Source organism: Cetorhinus maximus, chromosome 1, assembly GCF_964194155.1.
Source record: "Cetorhinus maximus chromosome 1, sCetMax3.hap1.1, whole genome shotgun sequence".
Classification (NCBI taxonomy): domain Eukaryota; kingdom Metazoa; phylum Chordata; class Chondrichthyes; order Lamniformes; family Cetorhinidae; genus Cetorhinus; species Cetorhinus maximus.
The window spans coordinates 38,300,026-38,324,515 of NC_135879.1; the positions used below are offsets into that span (position 1 = coordinate 38,300,026).

The following is a 24,490-nucleotide window of genomic DNA, read 5'->3' on the forward strand; positions in this document are numbered from 1 at the left end:
TGGGCAATAAATGCTGGCCTAGCCAGTGATGCCCATATCCCTAAGTGTTTAAAAGGTTGACAAAATTCAGTTTGGTGATCCCTGCATCAGTACTGGCATTTAAATTGCTGGATTGTAACTTATCTGTCCCATGGATAGGTTGCTAGTTCTAAATGCTATAAAATTAGAAGGGCTGGAAATGCTTAGCTGAGAATAGAGTGCAGGAAGTTCAAAGGGGAACAGCTGCCTCAACCATGTCCGACCCATTTCCCACAGCTCTGCCCTCACCCCTTCCCCTCCATCCCAGAACCGTGTTAGGGTTCTCCTTGTCCTCACCTTCCACCCCATCAGCCTCCACATTCAAAGGGTCATCCTCCGCCATTTCTGCCACCTCCAGTACGATGCCACCACCAAACATATGTTCCCCTCCCCTGTCAACATTCCGAAGAGACTGTTCCCTTCACGACACCCTGGTTCACTCCTCAATCACCCCCAACACCTTGTGACCCTTCCCATGCACCACAAGTGTAACACCCGCCCTTTTACCTCCTCTCTCCTCACTATCCAGGGCCCCAAACACTCCTTCCAGGTGAAGCAGCAATTTACTTGTACTTCTTTCAATTTAGACTACTGTATTCGCTGCTCACAATGTGGTCTCCTCTACACCGGGGAGACCAAACGCACATTGGGTGACCACTTTGCAGAACAACTCCGCTCAGCCTGCAAACATGACCCCGAGTTTCCGGTTGCTTGCCATTTTAATTCACCACTTTGCTCCCATGCTCACATCTCTCTTCTCAGCCTGCTGCACTGTTCCAGTGAAGCTCAACACAAGAAAAAGGAACAGTACCTCATCTTCCAATTAGATACTTTACAGTCTTCTGAACTCAAAGTTGTTGAACGTAATCTCAGACCATGAATTCTGTCCCCCATTTTGATTCTGGCTTTTTTGCCATGTGCCGGTCTGAACCTTGTTTTTTGCTTTCAGACAAGGCTGTTCATTGCTGAAAAAAGACATTTTGTCAAAGATTTTCATCTTGCACTCATCAGGACAATCGCACGAATACCACTGGCAGGGGAAGCAACAACTTTATACTGTATACAAAGAGAGGGCTGATTAGTTGGCAAATGGACACTGATTGGCAGAGGCATTGCCATGGAGAATGCATTAGTTAATGATGACTGACAGTAAGCTGCCAAGCATTGTTTGAAATTTAAACCAGGCAGCTAGAGTCTGATTGGTCAAGGCACTGCCCTGAGGAATGAACCACTGAATAGCTATCACTTATTTTGTTCACTACGCAAACTTGATGCCAAAATAGGGCGCATCAAAGGCATCCTGCGGGATAATAGCTGCCCTGATCATATCATTTCGCATGGTATATCACACAAACTCATGAACGGGCCTAAGGCCGTCATTTCCGGCCCTGAAAAGTGACCTACCTCAGATTTCCCTGGAAGGGCAAGGTATCTCAAAAATTTGAGCAACAGATGAAGCTTGCTGTTTCACACTGCTACTATGCAAAATTCAAAACACAAGAGTCCAACATTAGATGTGATAATGCAATTAGACAACATTTGTTAAATAATCCTTAACGTGCTAAAAATTACACTGACAACCAATTTACGATGGTCAGTCAGGCTCGTAGTGCGTCGCATATGCATGCACTGGGAGCTACATGTATTAGTACACAGGGCTTTGTTCTTTGCAGACAGAAAGAACACGTTCACACATTGCACCTGTTTCAGCTAAACAAAATAAGTGATAACCATTCGCTGGTTCATTCCTCGGCAATGCCTTGACCAATCAGAGTCAAGCTGCCTGGTTTAAATTTGAAACAGTGCTTGGCAGTTAACTGTCAGACACCACCAACTGGTGCTTTCTCCATGGCGACGCCTCTACCAATCAGGGTCCACTTGTCAACAAATCAGCACTCTCTTTGCACACAGCATAAAATTGTTGCTTCCCCTGATATTGTCCTGATGAGAGCAAGACAAAAAGTTTTGACAAAATGTCTTTTTTCAGCAATACTCAAGTTCTGTACCACCAAACAAAACTGTTCATTATTTTGCCATTCACATTCACTCTGGGCAAATGCTTTTCTTTTCTACTACAACCATTACCACTCCCTTTGCCTCTTGTTCAATGATAACTTTGTCATATAATCTCCCCCCCCCCAACTTCAACCCTATCCCAAACTTTCTCTTTTGTTCTTCCCCCTTGCCCCAATTCCATCAGCATAAATCCCATCATATTTCTACCTCCCTTCAGTTCTGAAGGGTCATATTCAACCTGAAACATTAACTAGTATTTCCAGTAGTTTCTGTTTTTATTTCAGATTTCCAGCATCTGCAGTATTTTGCTTTTATTTTAATTATAACTGCTGTTTGGTTCCAAGGAGACTCTGGTGGATCAAATGACTGTTGCCTTAAAATTTCCTGGGGAAACGATCATTTCCTTTAGCTCTCATGGAACAAATGAGATATTTTGTAGTAATGCAAAGAATTGAAGACTCGGTGATTGCCAGAATTCAAAAGAATCCAGATACATGCTGCAGGTGTCAACACAAAAGAAGGATTATAGGCAGGCAGAATGAGGATGAAAGCATTTTTAATAGATCTGGCTATTACAGCAGAAGGCAAAGTTGGAACAGCATTAATAGGTGAATGTATCTCAGGAATGCCCAAGAAACAATTAGTAGGTGCTTCAAGTGTGATATTATTGTGTATTGAACTACCCAAAGCAGAGTCAAAATGACACACAATGAAGAGAATTCTATGAAGCCGAAGATAATAGTGAACCCAAACAAATCATACTCATCACAAAGTGTTTTAATCCTGTAATGAACATGTTCGTCGTGAACCCGTTAACTCTGCAGTATTAGTTAGTGCTTTTACTTCAATAGTTTGTGGAACAAATTGTTTAAAATGTTATCTTGGTTCATTAAGTATTGAATTGACACAAAGTTAAAGAATATGAAAATACTATTTGTTTCAGGTTTGATGATGACAACACACTGAGGTCATTTGAGAGTTGAGGTCATTTGAGAGTTGCAATCCCATGTAAAATAGCTGCAGTAAGCCATTTTATAAGTACTGGTTTGGTCGCTAGTGAGATACCTGTGTTGTTGAGTAAACCTTCTATGAAAAAGGCACAAATGAAAATTGACATGAAGCATGATGAGACAATTATTTTTGGAAATTTAGTGAATCTGCAGTTTACCCCCATCAGGACATTACTATAGCCCTTTAATAAAATCTGATGTTTCTCATCAGAGTGCTACACAAGTATTACTGTTGTCAGGTGATAAGAGTTAGGCCTTGAAAAAAAAACAAATTGTCTTAAAAGCTACATCAGTAATTTGCATATCCTACCTGTCAAGGGTTAAAAATTCTGCTAAAAGATGCAGGTGTGGTTGATGACTAGTATATGAGACTAATAGAAGAGATTAGTGAGAATTGTAAAATCTGTAAAGTGCATCAGAGGATGTCGCCATGTCCTACGAGCCTTCCATTGGCAGGTTACTTAATCACGTAGTTGCTATGGGTTTAAAGGTATGGGGCAAAGACAGAAATACTTTCATTCTATATTTTACGGACCTGGTGACCAGGTTTAATCTTTCTATAACAATACACAGTAAGGACAAGAGAGTTGTTATGGACAAAAGTTGTGGAGAAATGGATAGGGGCCAGATTTGGGACACCTGCAAAGTTTCTGACTGATAATGGAAGGAATTTGCCATTGATGAGTTAAGAGACATGTGTGAAAATATGAACATCATGGTCGTGAATACCACAGCTTAAAGTCTGTGAAATTCTTTGAAATGAATCATATGGTGATCAATGAACTGCTGCATAAAATTTTAATTGATCAAGCAGACTGCAAGTTGATAACTGCCCTGGTATGGGTGGTTCGTTAAAAAAAATCATTTCAGATGGCTGCAGGGTATAGTTCCTATCAATTAGACTCAGGGTGAAATCCCAAATTGGCTTCTGTTCTGTGTGATAGTACCTTCTACCACAGGAGGACTACAATTAGTTTCCATTATTTTCTACACATTTGGATACTTTGCATGAAGGGAGGAAGGCTTTCAGGTTAAGGTCTTGGAGAGATTTCTGAGCACCTGGGCATCCTATAAGACCATCTGTGAGGAGGATAATGGTAGACTTCAAGAGAACATAGACAGGCTAGTAGAATGGGCAGGCACCTGGCAGATGAAACTTAATGCAGAGAAATGTGAAGTAATACTCTTCCTACCAAAATGTAATATATTCTAAAGGGAGTGCAGGAACAGAGAGACCTGGGGGTATACATGTACAAATCATTAAAGGTGGCTGGGCAGTTGAGGAAATGGTTAAAAAGGTATACAAGATCCTTTGATTTATTAATCAAGGCATAGAGTGCAAAAAACAGGAAAGTTGTAATGAACCTTTATAATAAACACTAGCTCAGCTTCAAATGGAGTACTGTGTCCAATTCTGGGCACTGTATTTTAGGAAGGATGTGAAGGCTTTAGAGAGGGTGCAGAAAAGACTTACAATAACAGTTCCAGGGATGAGGGGCTTCAGTTACATGGATAAATGGGAGAATTTGGGGCTGTTCATCTTAGAGAAGAACAAGTTGAAAGGAGATTTGACAACAGGTGTTCAAAATCATGAGGTTTCTAGACAGAGCAGAAAGAAACAGTTCCCTTTTGTGGAAGGGCCAAGAACCAGAAAACACCAATATAAAGTGATTGGCAAAAGAACCAAAGACGACTAGAGAAAACCCTTTTTTTCACATGGTTGGGATCTGGAATGCCTGAGATTGCGGTGGAGGCAGATTCACTTGTAGCATTCAAAAAGGAATTAGACAAGCAAATGAAGATAAATTTGCAGGGTTAGAACAAAAAGTGCATGATCGGGACTAGCTTAATTGCTCTTGCAGAGAGCTGGTGTGGGCTGGTTAGGTCAAATGGCCTCCTTCTGTGCTGTAACCATTCTATGAGGATATGACAGAAGCAAATGAGGCACCTTGTACCTCAGAGTGGAGAGTAAGAAAGTGCACTGCAAGTACTGATGGTTTGTTTACAAGAGCCTCTTGCATCAGAAAACAATCACATATCAGAAAATGAGCCTCCGATTGTGTAAAAGTGGGATCTCACTGTAGTTGCCCAAGCAGATGAAGAAGTAGAAGTAGAGGCCATAGCTTGAATAGATTAGACAATGAAATAAAGGCCAGTCTCACAACAGAATTAGAAGCAGAATTTCTCATGAACATGAAGTCTTGGTTGCTGCCAATAAACTAATGAGAGAGACAAAACAGGGAATTAGATAGTTAAAAGGTTTGGAGTTTATTCTGAGTTACCAGATAAGAGTCAATCAACTTTGTCACATAGGTGGATTTGTACTGAAAAAGTCCTTGCAGATGCCACCTAAGGCTACATGAGAATATTCGCTCTGAGGAGGACACAAAGTGGCTGCAGAGCGATAGGTTAAGTGAGTGGTCAACAAGATGGCAGATGGAGTATAGCATGGGGAAGTGTGAGGTCAATCACTACAGTGGTAAGAATAAAAGAGCAGGACATTTTTTTTTACGAGGGATGAAACTTTTCAATGTTGATGTTCAGAGGGACTTGGGTATACTCATACAAGATACACAATGTTAGCTGCAGATGCTGCAAGCAATTAGGAAGACAAATAGCATGCTGGTCTTTAGTGCAAGGGGATTGGAGTACAAGAATAAGGAAGCCTTGCTACAACTGTAAAGGGCTTTGCTGAGACCACACCTGGAATACGGTGTGGGACATACTTAAATTGAAGGTGTTACAGCAAAGATTTACTAGATTGGTTCCTGGAATTAGGGGGTTGTTTTATGATGAGAGTTAAATTGGGCCTATACTCTTTGGAGTTTAGAAGTATGAGAGGTGATCCCATTGGAACATACAAGATTCTGAAGAGGCTTGACAGGGTAGACAATGAAAGGCTGTTTCCCCTGGCTGGGAAATATAGAACACAAGAGCACAGCCTCCGGATAAGGGGGCCGATCATTTAAGATGAGGAGAAATTTCTTACTCAGAGGGTTGAGAATATTTGGAATTCTCTACCCCAGAGGATTGTGAGTGCTCCATCACTGACTATGTTTAAGGCTGAGATAGAGAAATTTTTGGCCCCTCAGAAAATCAAGGGATAGGAGAGTGAGGTTAAGGCTGAAGTTCAGACATGTCCATAATGAATGGCGGAGCAGACTCAAAGGGTCGTATGCTCTGCTCCTGCTCTTATTTCTTACATTCTTATGCAAGGCTGAAGCTAGGATAGTAGGATAGTTGCTAAGGGTTTTGAAGAGCACTTGGGTGATACAGAATGCTGCATTCATTTTTTTTTTATGAGTAACAATGGGAAATATTGTCTTTTAACTTGGGCAGCTAAGAAAATAAAAGGGTTGTTATAAGTACTTTAGATTGGCAGGGGGATGGGAACCTGAGGGCAGATTCAGATAGGACAAATTCAGAGCAGGAAGCGGGAGACAAAAAATTAGCGGGTGACTCTGAAAGACAGAAGAAGCAAAGGTTAAAAGGTTCACAGCACAGGAATTTAACAATGTTAAAAAGTAGTTATTTAAATGCAAGGAGTATAACAAACAAAGCCGATGGGCCAAGGGCACAGATAGATACGTGGCAGCATATCATTGCTACAGCAGAAACTCGGCTTAAAGAGGGGCAAAAATGGCAGCTCAACATCCCTGGACAAAAGGTTTTCAGGCAGGGTAGAGTTGGGGGGGGTGGGGGGGGGAGCTAAAAAAGGTAGGGGTGTAGCATCATTGGTTAAAGAATCAATTACAGCTGTGAGGAGAGATGATATATTAAATAGATCATCAAATGAGGCTATATGGATTGAGCTCAGGAATAAAAAGGGGACAGCCATTCTACTAGGAGTGTACTAAGACCCCCAAATAGTGAGAGAGAGATAGAAGAGCAAATATGTAGGCAAATTTCTAAGTGCAAAAACAGGAGGGCAATAATAGTTGGAGACTTCAACTACCCCAATATCAACTGGGATACAAACAGTATAATAGGCACAGAGGTCACAATATTCTTGAACTGCATTCAGGAGAGCTTTTTTAGCCACCACGTAACAAGCCCAATGAGAGGAAGTGCAAGTCTAGATTTTAGTCTTAGGAAATGAAGCTTGGCAAGTGGTGACCATTTTGGAGATAGTGACCATAATACAGTTACATTTAGTACAGTTATGGAAAAGGATAAAGGTAGAACAGGAGTAAAAGTTCTAAATTTGGGAAAGATAAATTCTACAAAGCTGAGAGGTGACTTAGCGAAAGTGGACTGGTTACTGCTACTTGAAGGGACATCAGAGTCAGACCAGTGGGAAACATTCAAAAGCAAGATTCTACGGACACAGTGTAGACATGTCCCCACAAAGAAAAATGGCGATACTGCCAAATCTAGAGCCCCCTGGTTATCTAGAAATTTAAAAGGTAAGATAATGCAGAAAAAAAAAACTTGTGACAGTTACAAAAAGTTTAATACTGCAGAAAGCCTAGAGGAGTACAGGGGTGAAGTAAAAAAGGTAATTAAGAAAGCAAAGAGAGGATATGAAAAGATATTGGCAGGTAAAATCAAAGAGAACCCAAAGATGTTTTAACAGTACATTAAGAACAAGAGAATAACGAAGGAAAGGGTAGAGTCAATCAGACGTGTACATGGAAACTTGTGCGCTGATGCTGAAGATGCAGGCAAGGTTCAAAATGAGTACCTTGTCTCTGTCTTCACTAAGGAGAGGGATGATGCAGATATTCTAGTTAAAGAGGAGTGTAAAATATTAAATACAAAAAGCGTAATGAGAGAAGATGTACTTGAGGGACTGACATCTTTGAAGGTGGTTAAGTCGCCAGGGTCAGGTGGATTGAATCCCATGCTGGTAAAGGAAGCCAGGGAGAAAATAGCGGAAGCACCGAGGATCATTTTCCAATCCTCACTAGATACAGGCGAGGTACCAAAGAATTGGAGGTCTGCGGACGTTGTACCATTATTTTAAAAGAGTGCGAGGGATAGACCAACTAATTATAGGCTGGTCAGTCTGACTTCAGTGGTGGGCAAATTATTAGAATCAATTCTAAACTGTCACTTAGAAAGGAATGGATTAATCAGGGATAGTCAGCATGGTTTTGTGAGGGGAATGTCATTTCTTACTAATTTAATCAAATTTTAGTCAAAATGAGGAAGTAACAATGAGGGTTGATGAGGGTACTGCAGTGGATATTGTCTACATGGATTTCAGTAAGGCATTTGGCAAGGTCTCTCATGGCAGACTGGTCAGAAAAGCAAAAGCCCATGGGATACTGGGGCATGTGTCATGTTGGATCCAAAATTGGCTCAGTGACAGGAAACAAAGGGCAATGGTTGATGGATGTTCTTGTGTGGAAAACAGTTTCTAGTGGCATTCCACAGGGTTCAGTGTTGGGTCCCTTGCTGTTTCTTGTATATATTAATGATTTGGACTTAAATGTGGATGGCATGATTGGGAAATTTGCAGCTGACACAAAACTTGGCTGTGTAGTCAGTGGTGAAAAGGATAGTCTTTGTCTCCAGAATGATATCAATGGTTTGGTTGAGTGGGTGGAGAAGTGGCAGATGGAATTTAATTCAGAGAAGCGTGAGGTAATGGATTTGGGAGGGCAAACAAAGCTAGGGAACACACAATAAGTGGGAGGATATTGGGAGGGGTAGAGGAAGTGAGAGACCTTGATGTGCATGTCCACAGGTCCCTGAAGGTGGCAGGACAGGTGGATAAGGTGGTAGAGAAAGCACAAGGAATGTTTTCCTTTATTGGACGAGGAATAGAATACAAAGGCAAGAATGTAACGATCGAACTGTATAAAACTGGTTAGACTGGAATTTTGTGTACATTTCTGGTCACGTTACAGGAAGGCCAAAATTGCTATGGGGAGAGTACAGAGGAGATTTACAAGAGTGCTGCCAGGGATTAAAAATTGCAGCTATGAGGAAAGATTGGATAGGCTAAAGTTGTTTTCTTTGGAACTGAGGAGGCTGAGGGGTGACCTGATTGAAGTGTACAAGATTATGAGGGGCCTAGATAGAGGAGACAGGGGTGCCCTGTTTTCCCTAGCAGAGAGGTCAATTACCAGGGGGTTACAAATTTAAGGTGACTGGTATGAGAATTAGAGGGGACAGGAGGAAAAACTTCTTCACCCAGAAAGTGGTGGGTGTTTGGAATTCGCTGCCTGGTTTGGTGGTGGAGGCAGAAACCCTCAACACATTTAAAAGGCACCTGGATCTGCACCTAAAGTGCTGTAATCTGCAAGGCTACGGACAGGGTGCTGGAAGGTGGGATTAGAATTTTTTTTTCTTTTTCAGCGGCGCAGACACGATGGGCTGAATGGCCTCTTACTTTTCTATGGTTTATCTGCTTGTGGAGGTAGTGGATATGGGATTCTATTTGTCAAATATTTTAACCGAGATTCTGTACAATTGACGCACTGAAGATAGTATACTAATCAAATGTTATGTAAATAATTGTTCATTTTGGGATAATGTGCACTATGCGAAAAGTGAGTCAGAAAAGATTACGGGTTAGCCTTGCTGGATTCAAACAAATGCTGGAGCAAAAGGAAATCTTTAGTATTAAATGGGTGGATCCTGTTTTACAAAAGGAAACGCACGTACGAAGGAATTGTTATGGATCCTAGAGGAAGGACATCTCGCATTATAAAGCTTTGTGCAGAATTTGGATGTCTTTGATTTAATTTGTTTTGAAATTTTGGTTGTCCTTGTGAACTCCATTTTTTATTTAATGAGGGAAAGAAATCTGTTAATTGTGTGCAGATGGTGGATGTTAACTGGGGATTCACTTTTCCGTCTAAAAAAAAAAGCGAACAGACTGAAACTGTGGTTGGTGAGTGAGGAGGTACATGTTTGTAATGTGTAAATAAATGCTTATAAAAATGTTCAAAGGCTGTGTCCAGTGCTATCCTTCACCGCCTGGCTTTCTGGAATATAACAAAAGTCTTGCCACCATCTACAATGCTCAGATCAGGAATGTCATGGAATGCTAACCATTCACATGTATGGGTGCAGCCACAATACTACACAAGAAACTTACAATCGAGAAACTGAGCAGTTGGCTTCATCAACACCTTACTCTTAGATTCATTATCCATCCCCTCGATCACTGGCTGCAACATGTTATTGATACAGAATGCACTGCAGCAATTCACCAAGCCTACTTCTTCAGTACCTCTCTCTACCATCAAGAAAGACAAGAACAGCAATGCCACAGGAACATCATCATCTCAGAATTCCTCTTGGGTTATGGGCAACTCCAGTGTGACTGCATTGTTGCCCATCCCAAGTTGCCCTGAGAAGGTATTGATGTGCCTTGTTGACCTGCTGAAGTCTTTGAGATGACGTTTTCACAAAAGTGTTAGGGAATCACAGAATATTGAATCAGCAATGATGAAGAAATGGTGACATATGTCCAAGTCAGGATGATGTGTGACTTGAAGGTGATGGTGTTTCCATGATGTTGGATAGAGAAATAAATAAAAACAAGAACTACACTCCTGTAAGAACTTTGTGTATCCACAAGAGTATGGTAATTTCTCTGGCACTTACCTCCTGTCTGCCAGCAATGCTGGTAAGAAGAACCGGTCGGCCAATACAGATGTTTGTCAGTTTTATGCTGTTGACACTCATTTGAGCAAGACATCTTCGGCAAGCCTTAGGCACCTTCTCATTAGCTAAAATCACAAAAATGAATAATTGAAACCAGTTATGTAACCGATAATTAGCTATTTTTTGCTCTCCTAGCCAACCTGCCATCATTCATGCTCCATAAAAATCAGCTGATCCAAAACGTTAATTTAACCAATCCTGCACCATTCTATCAATTCCGCTCACAAGCCCCTCTACCCCTCTTTTGTTTAGCTGGGCCCACCTGGTCTGTATAGGCGCTTCCTATTTTAAAAGGTATCCCATTATTTGAGTAACTGAATCAGAGTCCATATACCAAAACCGTAGTCACACATTGGTCTGTCAAATTACCCTCCATCTCTTTTCACTAGCATTTGGAACAGATATTTTTTAGAAGGCGATACATTTGAGATCCTTCCCTTAAGCTTCTTTCCTAAAGCCCTAAATTGATCATAGAGGGCCTCCGGTCCCCTTCTACCTTTGTTATTCCTTCCCACATGTACACCAACAATTGGTTTCTCACCTGCTCCCTCCAGATACTTCAGCTTAGTTGCATTTTAGGTTGAAAATTTAGGATTGATATCAAGATTGAAAAAAAGTCTGCCTTTATACATTGTGTTCCTTACAAACTATAGCTACCCAATATCTCAACCAAGTGGTCATTCTCTTCATTCACAAACCATGACAATGAATGTCACCAAGTTATTTTATTGTGAGACACTTGATTTTACTTTCACCCAACATCCATTTGTGCGAACTTTCAAATTGGCGTCTTTGGGGAAGGGGAATATTAAAGCCAAAGGGGAAAGCTCCTGTACCATGCTAGTTTGAGGATTTTTATTTTACTTTCAATAGGCTTTAAAGCTTTATTTTACAAAATATCTCTATCAAAAATCAGGATGAAAATTTGAGTCAGAAATGAAGTCTCAAAAGTGAGCTGACCTGGGTGAGTTTACAGTAAGTGTGTTCCTGCAAAGTAGCTCACACTTCATGGAAGCACATGTGCCCTGAAACTTCCCTTAGCAGGAGAATATCAATTCCAGTCATGAAGGGCAATGGATAATTAAACAGCCAACAGGAGGAGGCGGCTCCACAAATATCCCCATCTTCAATTATGCTGGAGCCCAGCACATCAGTGCAAAAGACAAGGCTGAAGTATTTGCAACCATCTTCAGCCAGAAGTGTCGAATGGATGATCCATCTTGGCCTCCTCCTGAGGTCCCAGCATCACAGATGCCAATTTTCCGCCAATTCAACTGACTCCAAGAAAAGGCTGAATATATTAAGTGAAGGAGGCTCTGGGGTCTGGCAACATGCTACTTGTGGTACTGAAGACTTGTGCTCCAGAACTAGCCACAGCCCTAGCTAAGTTGTTCCAGTACAGCTACAACACTGGCATCTACCTAACAATGTGAAACATTTACAGGTATGTCCTGTCCACAAAAAGCAGAACAAATCCTATCCAGCAATCACCATCCCATCAGTCCACTTATAATCATCAGCAAAGTGATGGTAGGTGTTGTCGACTATGTTATCAAGTGACATTTATTCAGCAATAACTAGTTCACTTATGCCAGCTTGTATACCAGGGCCACTCTGCACCAGACCTCATTACTGCCTTGGCCTGAACATGGACATAAGAGCTGAACTCAAAAGATGAAGTGAGAGTGACTTTCCTTGATATCAAGGCAGCATTTGACTGTGTGCGGCATCAAGGAGCCCAAGCAAAATTGAAGTCAATTGGAATCAGGGGGAAACTCTCCACTGGTTGGAGTCAAACCTAGCACAAAGAAAGATGGCTGTGGTTGTTGGAAGCCAATCATCTCAGCTCCATGACATTGCTGCAGGAGTGCCTTTGGGTAGTAGGTAATATTCTAGGCCCAACACCTTCATCTGATTCATCAATGACCTTCCCTACATCATAAGATCAGAAGTAGGGATACTTGCTGACGATTGAACCGTGTTCAGTACCATTTGCAACGCCTCAGATACAGTAGTTGTGCGCATATACAGCAAATTCTGGACAACATTCAGACTTGGGCTGACAAGTGGCAAGTAACAGTTGCATCACACAAGTGCCAGGCAATGACCATCTCCAACAAGAGCGAATCTAATCACCTCCCATTGACATTCAATGGCATTACCATTGCTGAACCTCCCACCATCAACATGCTGGGGAGGGTTACCATTGACCAGAAACGTAACTGAACCAGCCAAATAAATAATGTGGGTACAAGGGCAAGACAAAGGCTGGGAATTCTATGGCAAGTAGCTCACCTCCTGACTCCCCAAAGCCTGTCCATTATCTAAAAAGTGCAAGTCTAAGTTTAAATTAAATTGCCAGGGGGATGGGCACCAGTATATAGAAGTAGAAAAAAGGAATAAGGTGCATAAATTGAGAGTGTCGAACAATACTAAAGACGGAAATAGTACCATATTAGATAGGAGTGGACTAAGAGGGACTATGAGTAACACAAAGACAGAATTACAATGCATGTACATAAGTGTACAAAGTGTGGTTAATAAGGTTGGTGAGCTTCAAGCACAAATAGCAGTGAGAGAATATGATGTAGTGGTAATGACAGAAACGTGGCTTAAAAATGGTGAGACATGGCACTTAATATACATGGATAAAGTGTTCAGAAAAGATAGAGAAGGAGAAAAAGGAGGTGGGTGGCAGTAATGATTAGGAAAGACATTGTAGTGTTGGAAATAGTTGATTTCCTTGAGGGAACAAGGACAGAGCCCATTTAAAAAGGTAAAATCACGTTTCTTTGGGATTTCTACAGGCCTCCAAATAGTGAGAAAGAGATGGAGGAACAAACCTGTGGGGAATCGTAGTGACATGCAAAAACTATAGAGTGGTGATACAGGGGGACTTTCATTACCCAAATATCAAATGGGGTAATGTTAGAGTAAAGGGTTAGCAGAGGGAGGAATTTCTGAAATGTGTTCAGGAAAACTCCCTTGATCAGTATGTTCACTGTCCAACTAGAAAGGAGGCATTGCTGGATCTGGTGCTAGGAAATGAAGTGGGCTAAGTGGACCAGGTGTCTGTGGGGGAACATTTGGATGAGTGATCATTGCACCATAAAGTTTATATTAGTAATAAAGAAGAGCAACGAACAATCTGTTAGAGAACTTTCAAATTACAAGAGGACTAATTTCAACGTGATGAGAAGGGATCTAGCCAGGGTAAATTAGAACTGGAGACTGATAGGAAAAACTGTAAAAAAAACAATGGGTGATCTTTAAGGAAGAGATGCTTCAGGTATAGGCTAGGTACAATCCAACAAAGACTAACAGTAAGGAAGCTAAAAACAGGGCTCCTTGGATGATGATGGAGATACAGAGTAGAGATTATGATGAAACAAAAGAGGGTTTTTGATGCGTGTCAGGAGGGTTCTTCAAGTGAAAACCAGATCAAATACAATAAGTTGAGAAGGAAGGTGAAGAGGAAAATGAGGCTGGCAAAGAGAAAGTTTGAGAACAGAATGGCAGTCAACATAAAATGGAACCCAAAAATCTTCTACCAGCATGTAAATAGTAAGTGGGGAGTAAGAGGTGGAGTGGGTCCTATTAGGGACAAAGAGGGTGATATATGCTTAGAGGCAAATGGCAAGGCTAGGATATTTAATGAGTCCTTTGTATCGTTATTTACTAAGGAATAGGAATCTGACAGAGGATCAGTAGGAGTGGAGATAGTGGAGGCAATGGATAGTGTAAAAATTGAAAGGGAGGTGGTACTGGAAAGGCTATCTATGCTTAGGATAGATAAGTCACCTAGTCTGGGTGGCTTGCATTCCAGGTTTCTAGAGGATGCAGGGGTGGAGATAGTGGAAGCACTTGCCTTAATTTTTCAAGCTTCCCTAGATTTAAGGGGAGTGCCAGAGGATTGGAGAGTGGCAAAGTGACAGCCTTATTCAAGAAAGTGTGCAGGCCAGTCCTAACAACTACAGGCCAGTTAGTTTAACATCAATGGTGGGTAAGGTATTGGAATCCTTAATTAGGGAGAAAAAAATTAACAGGAGAGGTTTGAACTTAATTAAGGAGCGTCAGCGTGGATTTGTAAAAGGCTGACCTGCTTGGCTAATCTAATTTAATTTTTCGATAAAGTAACAGAGAAGATTGATGAAGGAAATGCGGTGAATGTTGTCTATATGGATTTTAAGAAAATGTTTGACAAGGTACCACAAAACGCTGGTTAACAAAATTGAGGCATATGGAATACGAGGACCAGTTTTAAAACTTTAGCTTAAGGACAAAAAGCATTGAGTGGTGGTAGATGGTTATTTTCGACTGGAGAATGGTAGACAATGATGTTTCCCAAGGCTCAATGCTAGGAACACTGCTTTTCTTTGTTATATTTGAATGACTTGCATCTTGGAATACGGAGCAAAATTTCAAAATTTGCCGATGATACCAAACTTGGAGGAGTAGTTAACAGTGAGGAAGGTACAAATTGACCGCAACAGGGCATAAAGGCGCTAGCAGGATGGACAGACAAGTACCAAATGAAGTGAGAGATGAGACATTTTGACAGAAGGAATGGGGATAGGCAATATAGACTTAATGGTGCAATTCCAAGAAGTGTGCAGAAACAGGGTGGGATCTTGGGCTTCATAAATAGAGACATTGAGTGTAAAAGCAGAGACTTTATGCTGAACCTATATAAAGCTCTGTGGTTATGCGCCAAATAGAGTATTGCATCCAGTTCTGGTCACCACACTTTAGGTAAGGTCCTTGAGAGGCTGAAGAGGTGGTTTACCAAAATGATTCTAGGGATGGGGATTTAAGTAACAAGGTTAGGTGGAAAGGCTGGGTTGTTCTCCTTGGAGCAAAGGAGATTGAGGGGAGATTTGATAGGAGGTGTACAAGATTGACAGGCTTAGATAAGGTAGACAAGGAAAACTCTTCCCAACAGCTAAAGGGACACAGATTTAAGACTTTGGGCAAGAGATGGAGAGGGAATGTGAGGAAGAACCTCTTTTTACGCAGAAAGTGGTAATGAATTGGAACTCGTTGCCCACAAGCGTACTTTCACTGGTCAATACATGTGTTGGGATTCTTACAGTTCCATACGCTATAAGGTTGGCCTTATCAGCAAACTCGTAAATAAGGCCCAAGCCATTTGCTCACCATGCAAGCTTGATGCTGAAATAGGAAGCATCAAAGGCATCCTGCAGGATAATGGTTACCCTGATCAGGTCATTTCACACTGTATATCACGCAAACTTATAAACGGGCCATCACTTTCAGCCTCGAAGAGTGCCCAGTTTACCTCAGATTACCCTGGAAGGGCAAGGTATCTCAAAAATTTAAGCAACAGGTAAAGCTGTTTCACACCCTGCTGCTATGCAGTAGCAACACGAGTGGTATTCGCCACAAACAGGATGCTGACATCAAGCCAAAATAGATGTTCTGCCTTTCCTCATATAAATGAGTAATGTGGTGTATGAATTTCAGTGCTAGCGTTATGCTAGGTATGTAGGCCGTACATCCCAAAGATTGGTGGATTGTGAAACAGCATGTCCCTTCCATTGTTCACAACAGGTAAGGTACAGACCATACCCAACCAGCCCCGGCTTGCAAAACTCAAAACACAGTGTCCAACATTAGATGTGATTCCACGATTGGGCAACATTTGCTAACTAATCCTCAGTGTGCTAAGAATTATGCTCACAACCAATTTAAGATTGTCAGTCGCGCTCACAATGTGGCGTGTGTGTGTGTACTAGGAATTACATATATTAACACACAGGGCCCTGTTCTTTGCAGGAAGAAAGAACACGTACACATTGCGCCAGTTTCAGCTAAACAAAATAAATGACAGCCATTCGCTGGTGCATTTGCCATGGCAATGCCTCTACCAATCAGAGTCCACTTTCCAACCAGTTAGCACTCTCTTCTCATACAGTATAAATATGTTGTTTCCCCTGACATTGGCATTTTCTTGTGAATCATCCTGATGAGTGCACAACAAAAAGCTTTGACGAAAAGGGTCTCTTTTTTCAGCAATACTCAAGTTCTGTACTACCAAATGACTATAGGTAATCTTGCAGGCCTCCAGGTACTGAATGGGGAGTCGGACTGTCTGGATTGCTCCACGGGGAGCCGGGAAGGACTTAACGGGCCAAACAGCGTCCTTCTCTACCGTAAATGACTCTAAGCCAGAAGTGTGATGGAATACTCTCCACCTACCCAGATAAGTGTGATTCAAGAAGGTCAGCACAATCCAGGACAAAGCAGCACGCATGTTCAGCACCCCATCCACAACCTTAAAAATTCCCTCCTTCCATCTTGGTGCACAGTGGCAGTGCATACCATATGCAACATGCCATGCAGCAACTCGCCAATTCTCCTTCAACAGCTGCTTCCAAACCTGCGACCTCTACCACCAGCAGACACATACCACCTGCAAGTTCTCCTCCAAGCCACACACTATCCCTGGGTCAAAATCCAGGCACTTCCTACCTAACAGCAGTGTGGAAGTAGCATGGACTGCAGCAGTTCAAGGAGGCAGCTCACCACCATCTTCTCAAGGCCAATTTATAGGGATGGGTACAAATGCTGGCCTTGCCAGCACTCACATCTCGTCGGCAAATAAAAAAATGGTACAGTAATGTAAACAGGCTATCGCTAGGTTGAAATCTACAATGCAGCTACAAGGTTCAGGGATGCTGTATGAATGCAGAACAAAACATAATCTGAGATTTGTTCATTTCATCCATTACTTCCCCAACATTAACTGGGTTAGTCATAGTGTGATAGGTTTAGAGAAACGGAATTCTTAAAATGCATCCAGGAGGGCTTCTTAAGCCAGTACGTAGAAGGTCCTACAAGAAAGGGGGCGGTCTTGGACTTCATTTTAGAGAATGGAGCCAGGCAAGTGGTAAAGGTATCAGTGGGGGAGCATTTTGCAGATAGTGATCATAACTCCGTTAGATTCAAGGTTGTTATGGAAAAGGATAAGGATGGGCCAGGAGTTCTAAATTGGGGGAAGGCCGATTTTAATAAGATCACATATGCTTTGGCCAGAGTGGACTGGGAGCAGCTACTTTTAGGTAAATCTGCATCAGAGTAGTGAGACTCATTCAAGAAGGAAGGTGTGTAGATGAGGGCAATGCAAGTCCAAGTCTACTTGGACTTCAGCAAGGCTTTTGATAAGGTCCCGTATGGGAGACTGATAACGAAGCTAAGAGCCCATGAGATCCATGGCAATTTGGCAAATTGTATCCAGAATGGCAGGAAGCAGAGGGTGATGGTCGAGGAGTGTTTTTGTGACCGAATGCCTGTGTCCAGTGGGGTTTCCACAGGGATCGGTGTTGGGTCCCTTGCTGTTTGCGGTGTATATAAACAAGTTAGACTTGAATGTAGGAGGGTTGATCAGTAAGTTCGCGGATGACACGAAAATTGGTGGGGTGGTAAATAGTGAGGATAGTGCCTTAGATTACAGGAGGATATAGACGGGCTGGTCAGATGGGCTGATCAGTGGCAAATGGAATTTAATCCGGATAAGTGTGAGGTGATGCACTTGGGCAGGACAAACAAGGTACGGGAACACACGATGAATGGTGGGACCCTGGGAAGTACCGAGGATCGGGGGACCTTGGTGTACATGTCCACCGGTAGCAGAACAGGTAGATAAGGTGGTTAAGAAAGCATATGGCATACTTGCCTTTATTAGCCAAGGCATAGAATAAAAGAACAGGGAGGTTATGCTGGAACCGTTCAAAATGCTGGTTAGGCCACAGCTAGAGTATTGCGTGCAGTTCTGGAATCCGCATTATAGGAAGGATGTGATTGCACTAGAGAGGGTGCAAAGGAGATTTACCAGGGTGTTGCCTGGGCTGGAGAGTTTTAATTATGAGGAGAGATTGGATAGACTGGGGTAATAGGAGATTGAGGGGGGACATGATTGAGGTGTATAAAATTATGAGGGGCATAGATAGGGTAGACAGGAAGAAACTTTTCCCCTTGGTGGAGGGATCAATAACCAGAGGGCATAGATTTAAGATAAGGGGCAGGAGGTTTAGAGGGGATGTGAGGAAAAATTTTTTCACCCAGAGGATGGTGGGATCTGGAACTCACTGCCTGAAAGGGTGGTAGAGGCAGAAACCCTCACAACATTTAAGAAGCATTTGAATGTGCAAATACTTGCAATGCCATGGCACACAAGGCTATGGGCCTAGTGCTAGAAAATGGGGTTAGAATAGTTAGGTGCTTGTTTGACCGGCGCAGACTCGATGGGCCGAAGGGCCTTTTTCTGTGCTGTAGACCTCCTATGACTACTTATGTTATAAGAGATTGATGTAACTGAACATTATAACTGCAGCCATGTTGGTGAATGTGAACAGCACTTTCCGTGCCATTTCTTTTCGGTAACAACGCCAGCATGTGAAACATGACAAAACATTAAAATGATGGCATCCACATGTAATCACCTAAGTAACAAATCCACCAAGTCTATGCCTTTACGTACCTAACTCAAAAAAGTCTTGATTAGAAGTGTGAGGGTAACACATATTTTTCTTGAATAAATTAAAAGGTGTGCGGCGATCCGGTGAGCTCGGAAAGCTGTGCGCTTACCTTTCTCCAGGCTATCAGTGACAGTCAGTGAGAGACAGGCCTGGGGGTTTGTGTCCAGACTGCCCTCCTCTCCTCCTGGCCGGAGAGTCCCGGGAGAACTGGCTGGAGGTGAGCAGCAGTCCGGCCCAGCCCTCGGCGAGGCCCCCTGATTCTCTGGGCTCCTGGCCGCTTTCGACTTATTTTTCTTTTTCGACAACATGGTGTAGAGGGAGAGAGAGAGACAGAGAGAGAGAGCAGTCTCACTCAGCAACGCAACGCTGTTTCCATGCGGCAACTGTGATGTTAAACTTCCCTGTCAAAGGGGAAAGGGCACCCTCTCCATTACCATAATCAACCGTAAAGAAGCGCACTTATCTTCCTGCATTCCAATGAGGATTGTTGTTCAAATAGCATTTAGTTTATTCAATTCGCGTGAAAGAAATGTTTCATTGCTACTGCTCATTTTATTCGATTCTCAGGATATTGCCCTTATGAATTTCGTAGAACAGCTTCCAACTAAATTCTCTTACATAATATGGAATGCAAATAGTAGTGGCAAACAAGAAAGTTTTTGTTTTGCGCCTTTCACCATCCCAGAACGTCTTAATGCAGCTTACAACTCTTGCAGTGTAGTCACTGCTGTAGGAAAGGTGTCAGCCAATTTGCACACAAATTCCCACAAAAAGCGCTGAAATAAATGACCGGATCATCTGTTCTAGGATAAAAACAAAAAACTACTGCGGATGCTGGAAATCCAAAACAAAAACAGAATTACCTGGAAAAATTCAGCAGGTCTGGCAGCATCGGCGGAGAAGAAAAGAGTTGACGTTTCGAGTCCTCATGACCCTTCAGCAGAACTCTCAGTTCTGCTGAAGGGTCATGAGGACTCGAAACGTCAACTCTTTTCTTCTCCGCCGATGCTGCCAGACCTGCTGAATTTTTCCAGGTAGTTCTGTTTTTGTTTTGTCATCTGTTTTAGGAACTGTTTGAGGGACAAATTTTGGCCAGGAGGGAAAATTCCCCTTTTCTTCACTGAACAGTGCTGTGGAATCTTTAACGTCCACCTGAGAGTAGCAACTGGGCCCTGATGTAACATATCACAGAATCACACAGTTCAGAAGAGGCCCTTCAGCCCATCGAGTCTGCACCGACACATGAGAAACACCTGACCTACCTACCTAATCCCATTTACCAGCACTTGGCCCATAGCCTTGAATATTATGACATGCCAAGTGCTTATCCAGGTACTTTTTAAAGGATGTGAGGCAACCCGCCTCCACCACCCTCCCAGGCAGCGCATTCCAGACCGTCACCGCCCTCTGGGTAAAAAAGTTTTTCCTCACATACCCCCTAAACCTCTTGCCCCTCACCTTGAACTTATGTCCCCTCGTGACTGACCCTTCAACTAAGGGGAACAGCTGCTCCCCATCCACCCTGTCCATGCCCCTCATAATCTTGTACACCTCGATCAGGTCGCCCCTCAGTCTTCTCTGCTCTAACAAAAACAACCCAAGTCTATCCAACCTCTCTTCATAACTTAAATGTTTCATCCCAGGCAACATCCTGGTGAATCTCCTCTGCACCCCCTCCAGTGCAATCACATCCTTCCTATAATGTGGCCACCAGAACTGAACACAGTACTCCAGCTGTGGCTTCACCAAGGTTCTATACAACTCCAACATGACCTCCCTACTTTTGTAATCTATGCCTCGATTGATAAAGGCAAGTGTCCCATATGCCTTTTTCACCACCCCACTAACGTGCCCCTCCGCCTTCAGAGATCTATGGACACACATGCCAAGGTCCCTTTGTTCCTCAGCACTTCTTAGTGTCATGCCATTAAATACTTCCTTGTCAAATTACTCCTTCCAAAGTGTATCATCTCATACTTTTCAGGGTTAAATTCCATCTGCCACTTATCTGCCCATTTGACCATCCCATCTATATCTTCCTGTAGCCCAAGACACTCAACCATTTGGCCAATCTTTGTGCCATCCGCAAACTTACCAATCCTATCCCCCACATAGTCATCTATGTCGTATATATAAATGACAAATAATAAGGGACCCAGCACAGATCCCTGTGGTACGCCACTGGACACTGGCTTCCAGTCACTAAAGCATCCTTCGGTCATCACCCTCTGTCTCCTACAACTAAGCCAATTTTGAATCCACTTTACCAAATTACCCTGTATCCCATGTGCATTTGCCTTCTTTATAAGTTTCACATGTGGGACCTTGTCAAAGGCTTTACTGAAATCCATATAAACTACATCAAATGCACTACCCTCATCTACACACCTGGTCGCCTCCTCAAAACATTCAATCAAATTTGTTTGGCATGACCTCCCTCTGACAAAGCCATGCTGACTATCCCTGATCAAACCTTGCCTCTCCAAGTGGAGATAAATTCTCTCCTTCAGAATTTTCTCCAATAGTTTCCCTACCACTGACGTGAGACTCACTGGTATGTTGTTCCCTGGCTTATCTCTACAACCCTTCTTAAATAGTGGAACCACATTAGCTGTTCTCCAGTCCTTTGGCACCTCCCCCGTGGCCAGAGAGGAATTAAAAATTTGGGTCAGAGCCCCTGCGATCTCCTCCCTTGCCTCCCTCAGCAGACTGGGACACAAATCATCTGGACCTGGAGATTTGTCCACTTTTAAGCCTGCCAACATCTCCCATACCTTGTCACTCCCTATATCAATTTGCTTAAGAATCTCGCAGTCTCTCTCCCCAAGTTCGATACCTTCATCCTCATTCTCTTGAGTAAAGACGGATGTGAAGTATTCGTTCAACACTCTAGTGATGTCATCTGGCTCCACCCATAGATTGCCCCCTTGGTCCCTAATGGGCCCTACTCTTTCCCTGCTTATCCACTTTCCATTGACATACTTATAGAATATCTTGGGCTTTTCCCTACTTTTACCAGCCGGAGCTTTCTCATATCCTCTCTTTGCTCTCCTAATTGCTTTCTTAAGCTCCACCCTGCACTTTGTGTACTCCACTAATGCCTCCGCTGATTTGCTTCCCTTGTACCTGCTAAAAGCCTCTCTTTTCTTTCTCATCGTAGCCTGAATATTCTCATCGGAAAGCTGACATCTTGTACTCCCTCAGTTCTGCACATTAGATTATGTGCTCAAGTCTCGAGACGAGTCAGATCTGGGGAATACTGGGAATGACATTTAGGAGCAATAAAGGAAGATTTGTATTCATATAGCACCTTTCACCACCTCAGAATGTCCCAAGCGGTTTCACATCCAATGAATCACTTTTGAAGTGCAGTCACAATTGTAACATAGAAAACTAAGGCAGCCATGGCATTATCCAGGGTAATGCTCTGGGGACCGGGGTTCGAATCCCACTATGACAGATGGTAGAATTTGAATTCAATAAATATCTGGAATGAAAAGTCTAATGATGACCATGAAACCATTGTCGGTTGTCGTAAAAACCTATCTGGTTCACTAATGCCCTTTAGGGAAGGAAATCAGCTGTCCTCACCTGGTCAGGCCTACATATGACTCCAGACCCTCGGCAATGTGGTTGACTCTTAAAAATGCCCTTTGAACAAGGGCAATTAGGAATGGGCAATAAATGCTGGCCTAGCCAAAGACACCCACATCCCATGAACGAATAAAAAAAATTGCCCACAGCAAGGTTGCACAATCAACAACGTGATACATGACAAATAATTTGACTTTAGGGTTGGTTGAGGGATTAATATTGGCCAGGACACCAGGGAGAATTCCCTTGCTACTCTTCAAATAATACCATGAGATCTTTTATGCCCACCTGGAAGAATACGGCTTAACGTTGAGTCCAAAAGATGGCATCCCTGACAATGCAGCACTTCCTCAGTACTGCAACAAGGTGTTAACCTTGGAAATGTGTGTGAATCTTTGGAATGGGATATGAACCCAAGCTCTTCTGACTCAGAGGTGAGAGTGCAACCACTGAGAAGAATGAGAGGTAACAAACAATAGTTTGACAACGGAGCTGTCTCTAATTATAATAATAACATAGTTAATATTTTTTAAAAACAAATCAGTAAATATCAATTATCTCTAAACAAGTGATACTTGCCAGAGCTAATTAAATGTACCTACACATACTCTATGAGATATGTGATGAAAGCCTGGACAAATCAGTCTTTAAGGAGATCCATCATTTAATGTAACATTCTTCTTAGCGTACAGTTGCAGTGCATTATAGTTTCTGCATTATTTTATCACAAGCACCACGATTTCTCTCTTGGGCAGAAGAATTGCAATATAACTCTGACAGTATAAATAGGGTATTGCCTGGTTGAAATCCATATTATATCTACCAGTTTCAGATTGGTTATTGCAGGATAAATGAAACAGCATCAAAAATTGGTACATATTGGTAATATACAGAGCAGGTAAGATGAAAAACCATTTTCCAAAATATGAGCTACCTGTCAAATTAATAGGAGTTATAGTCTTCCTTAACAAAAATAAATGACAGCTTCATATCATTAAAACTATTTTCAATCTTTCCCAGCCTTATGAGAACATTATACACTAGTGTTCCAAAGTGATTTTGAATGATGTAACTCATACAAATGCTAGCTGCCCAAGTGACCCTTAAGAGGGAGCATACGGTGTCCTTTGGTGTCCTTGAGACCTTCCACAGTGAGGGGGTACTATAGGGATTGCAGTGTGTAATGGATAATGATACTAACATTATTAAAGTATATTTGGCACAGAAACGGGCCATTGGCCCAACCAGTCCATGCTGGCATTTATGTTCCACTCAAGCCCCCTCCCATCTTTCCTCATCTAAGTTTATCATGTAATCCTCTACTTTCTTTGCCTCAAATGTTGTAGCTTTCCCTTAAACGCATCCATGCTATTCTCTTCAACCACTCCATGTGGTAGCAAGATCCATATTCTCGCCACTCTTTAGGTAAAGAAGTTAGTGTTATTTAACGAGTGATCTTTTATTCTGATTTGAGGTTCTGGATATTATTATGGAGATTGGGGTATTTTAGATACAGAATTAAGTTCTCTCTTTACACGGCCCCATCAAAACACCCGCAGTGTTGATAGCTTTGAAAAAACTTCACTATTTAAAAAGATACGGCTCCACGTGTTCGAAAGAAAGTGCTGAAAAAAGCCACTGCCAATAATGCTTCGGAGTTCCAAAGAAGAGTCATATTGAACTTCGACATCTTTTGGTTATCTCCACCTATCACTGGCCCTTTATCCAGCT

General features: G+C 42.3%; 1 protein-coding gene across 1 annotated transcript in view; it reads right to left on the bottom strand.

The window, feature by feature from the left end:
- The window catches only part of afg2a (AAA ATPase AFG2A), a 499,869-nt gene extending 480,313 nt beyond the window's left edge, over positions 1-19,556 (bottom strand). The window contains exons 1-2 of the mRNA XM_078539862.1: positions 19,275-19,556; positions 10,608-10,732 (exon numbers count right to left, since the gene is read on the bottom strand). Coding sequence (XP_078395988.1) covers positions 10,608-10,732; positions 19,275-19,473 — 324 coding nt within the window. The 5' untranslated portion in view covers positions 19,474-19,556. The remainder of the gene's footprint in view (positions 1-10,607; positions 10,733-19,274) is intronic.
- Between the last annotated feature and the right edge of the window lie 4,934 nt (positions 19,557-24,490).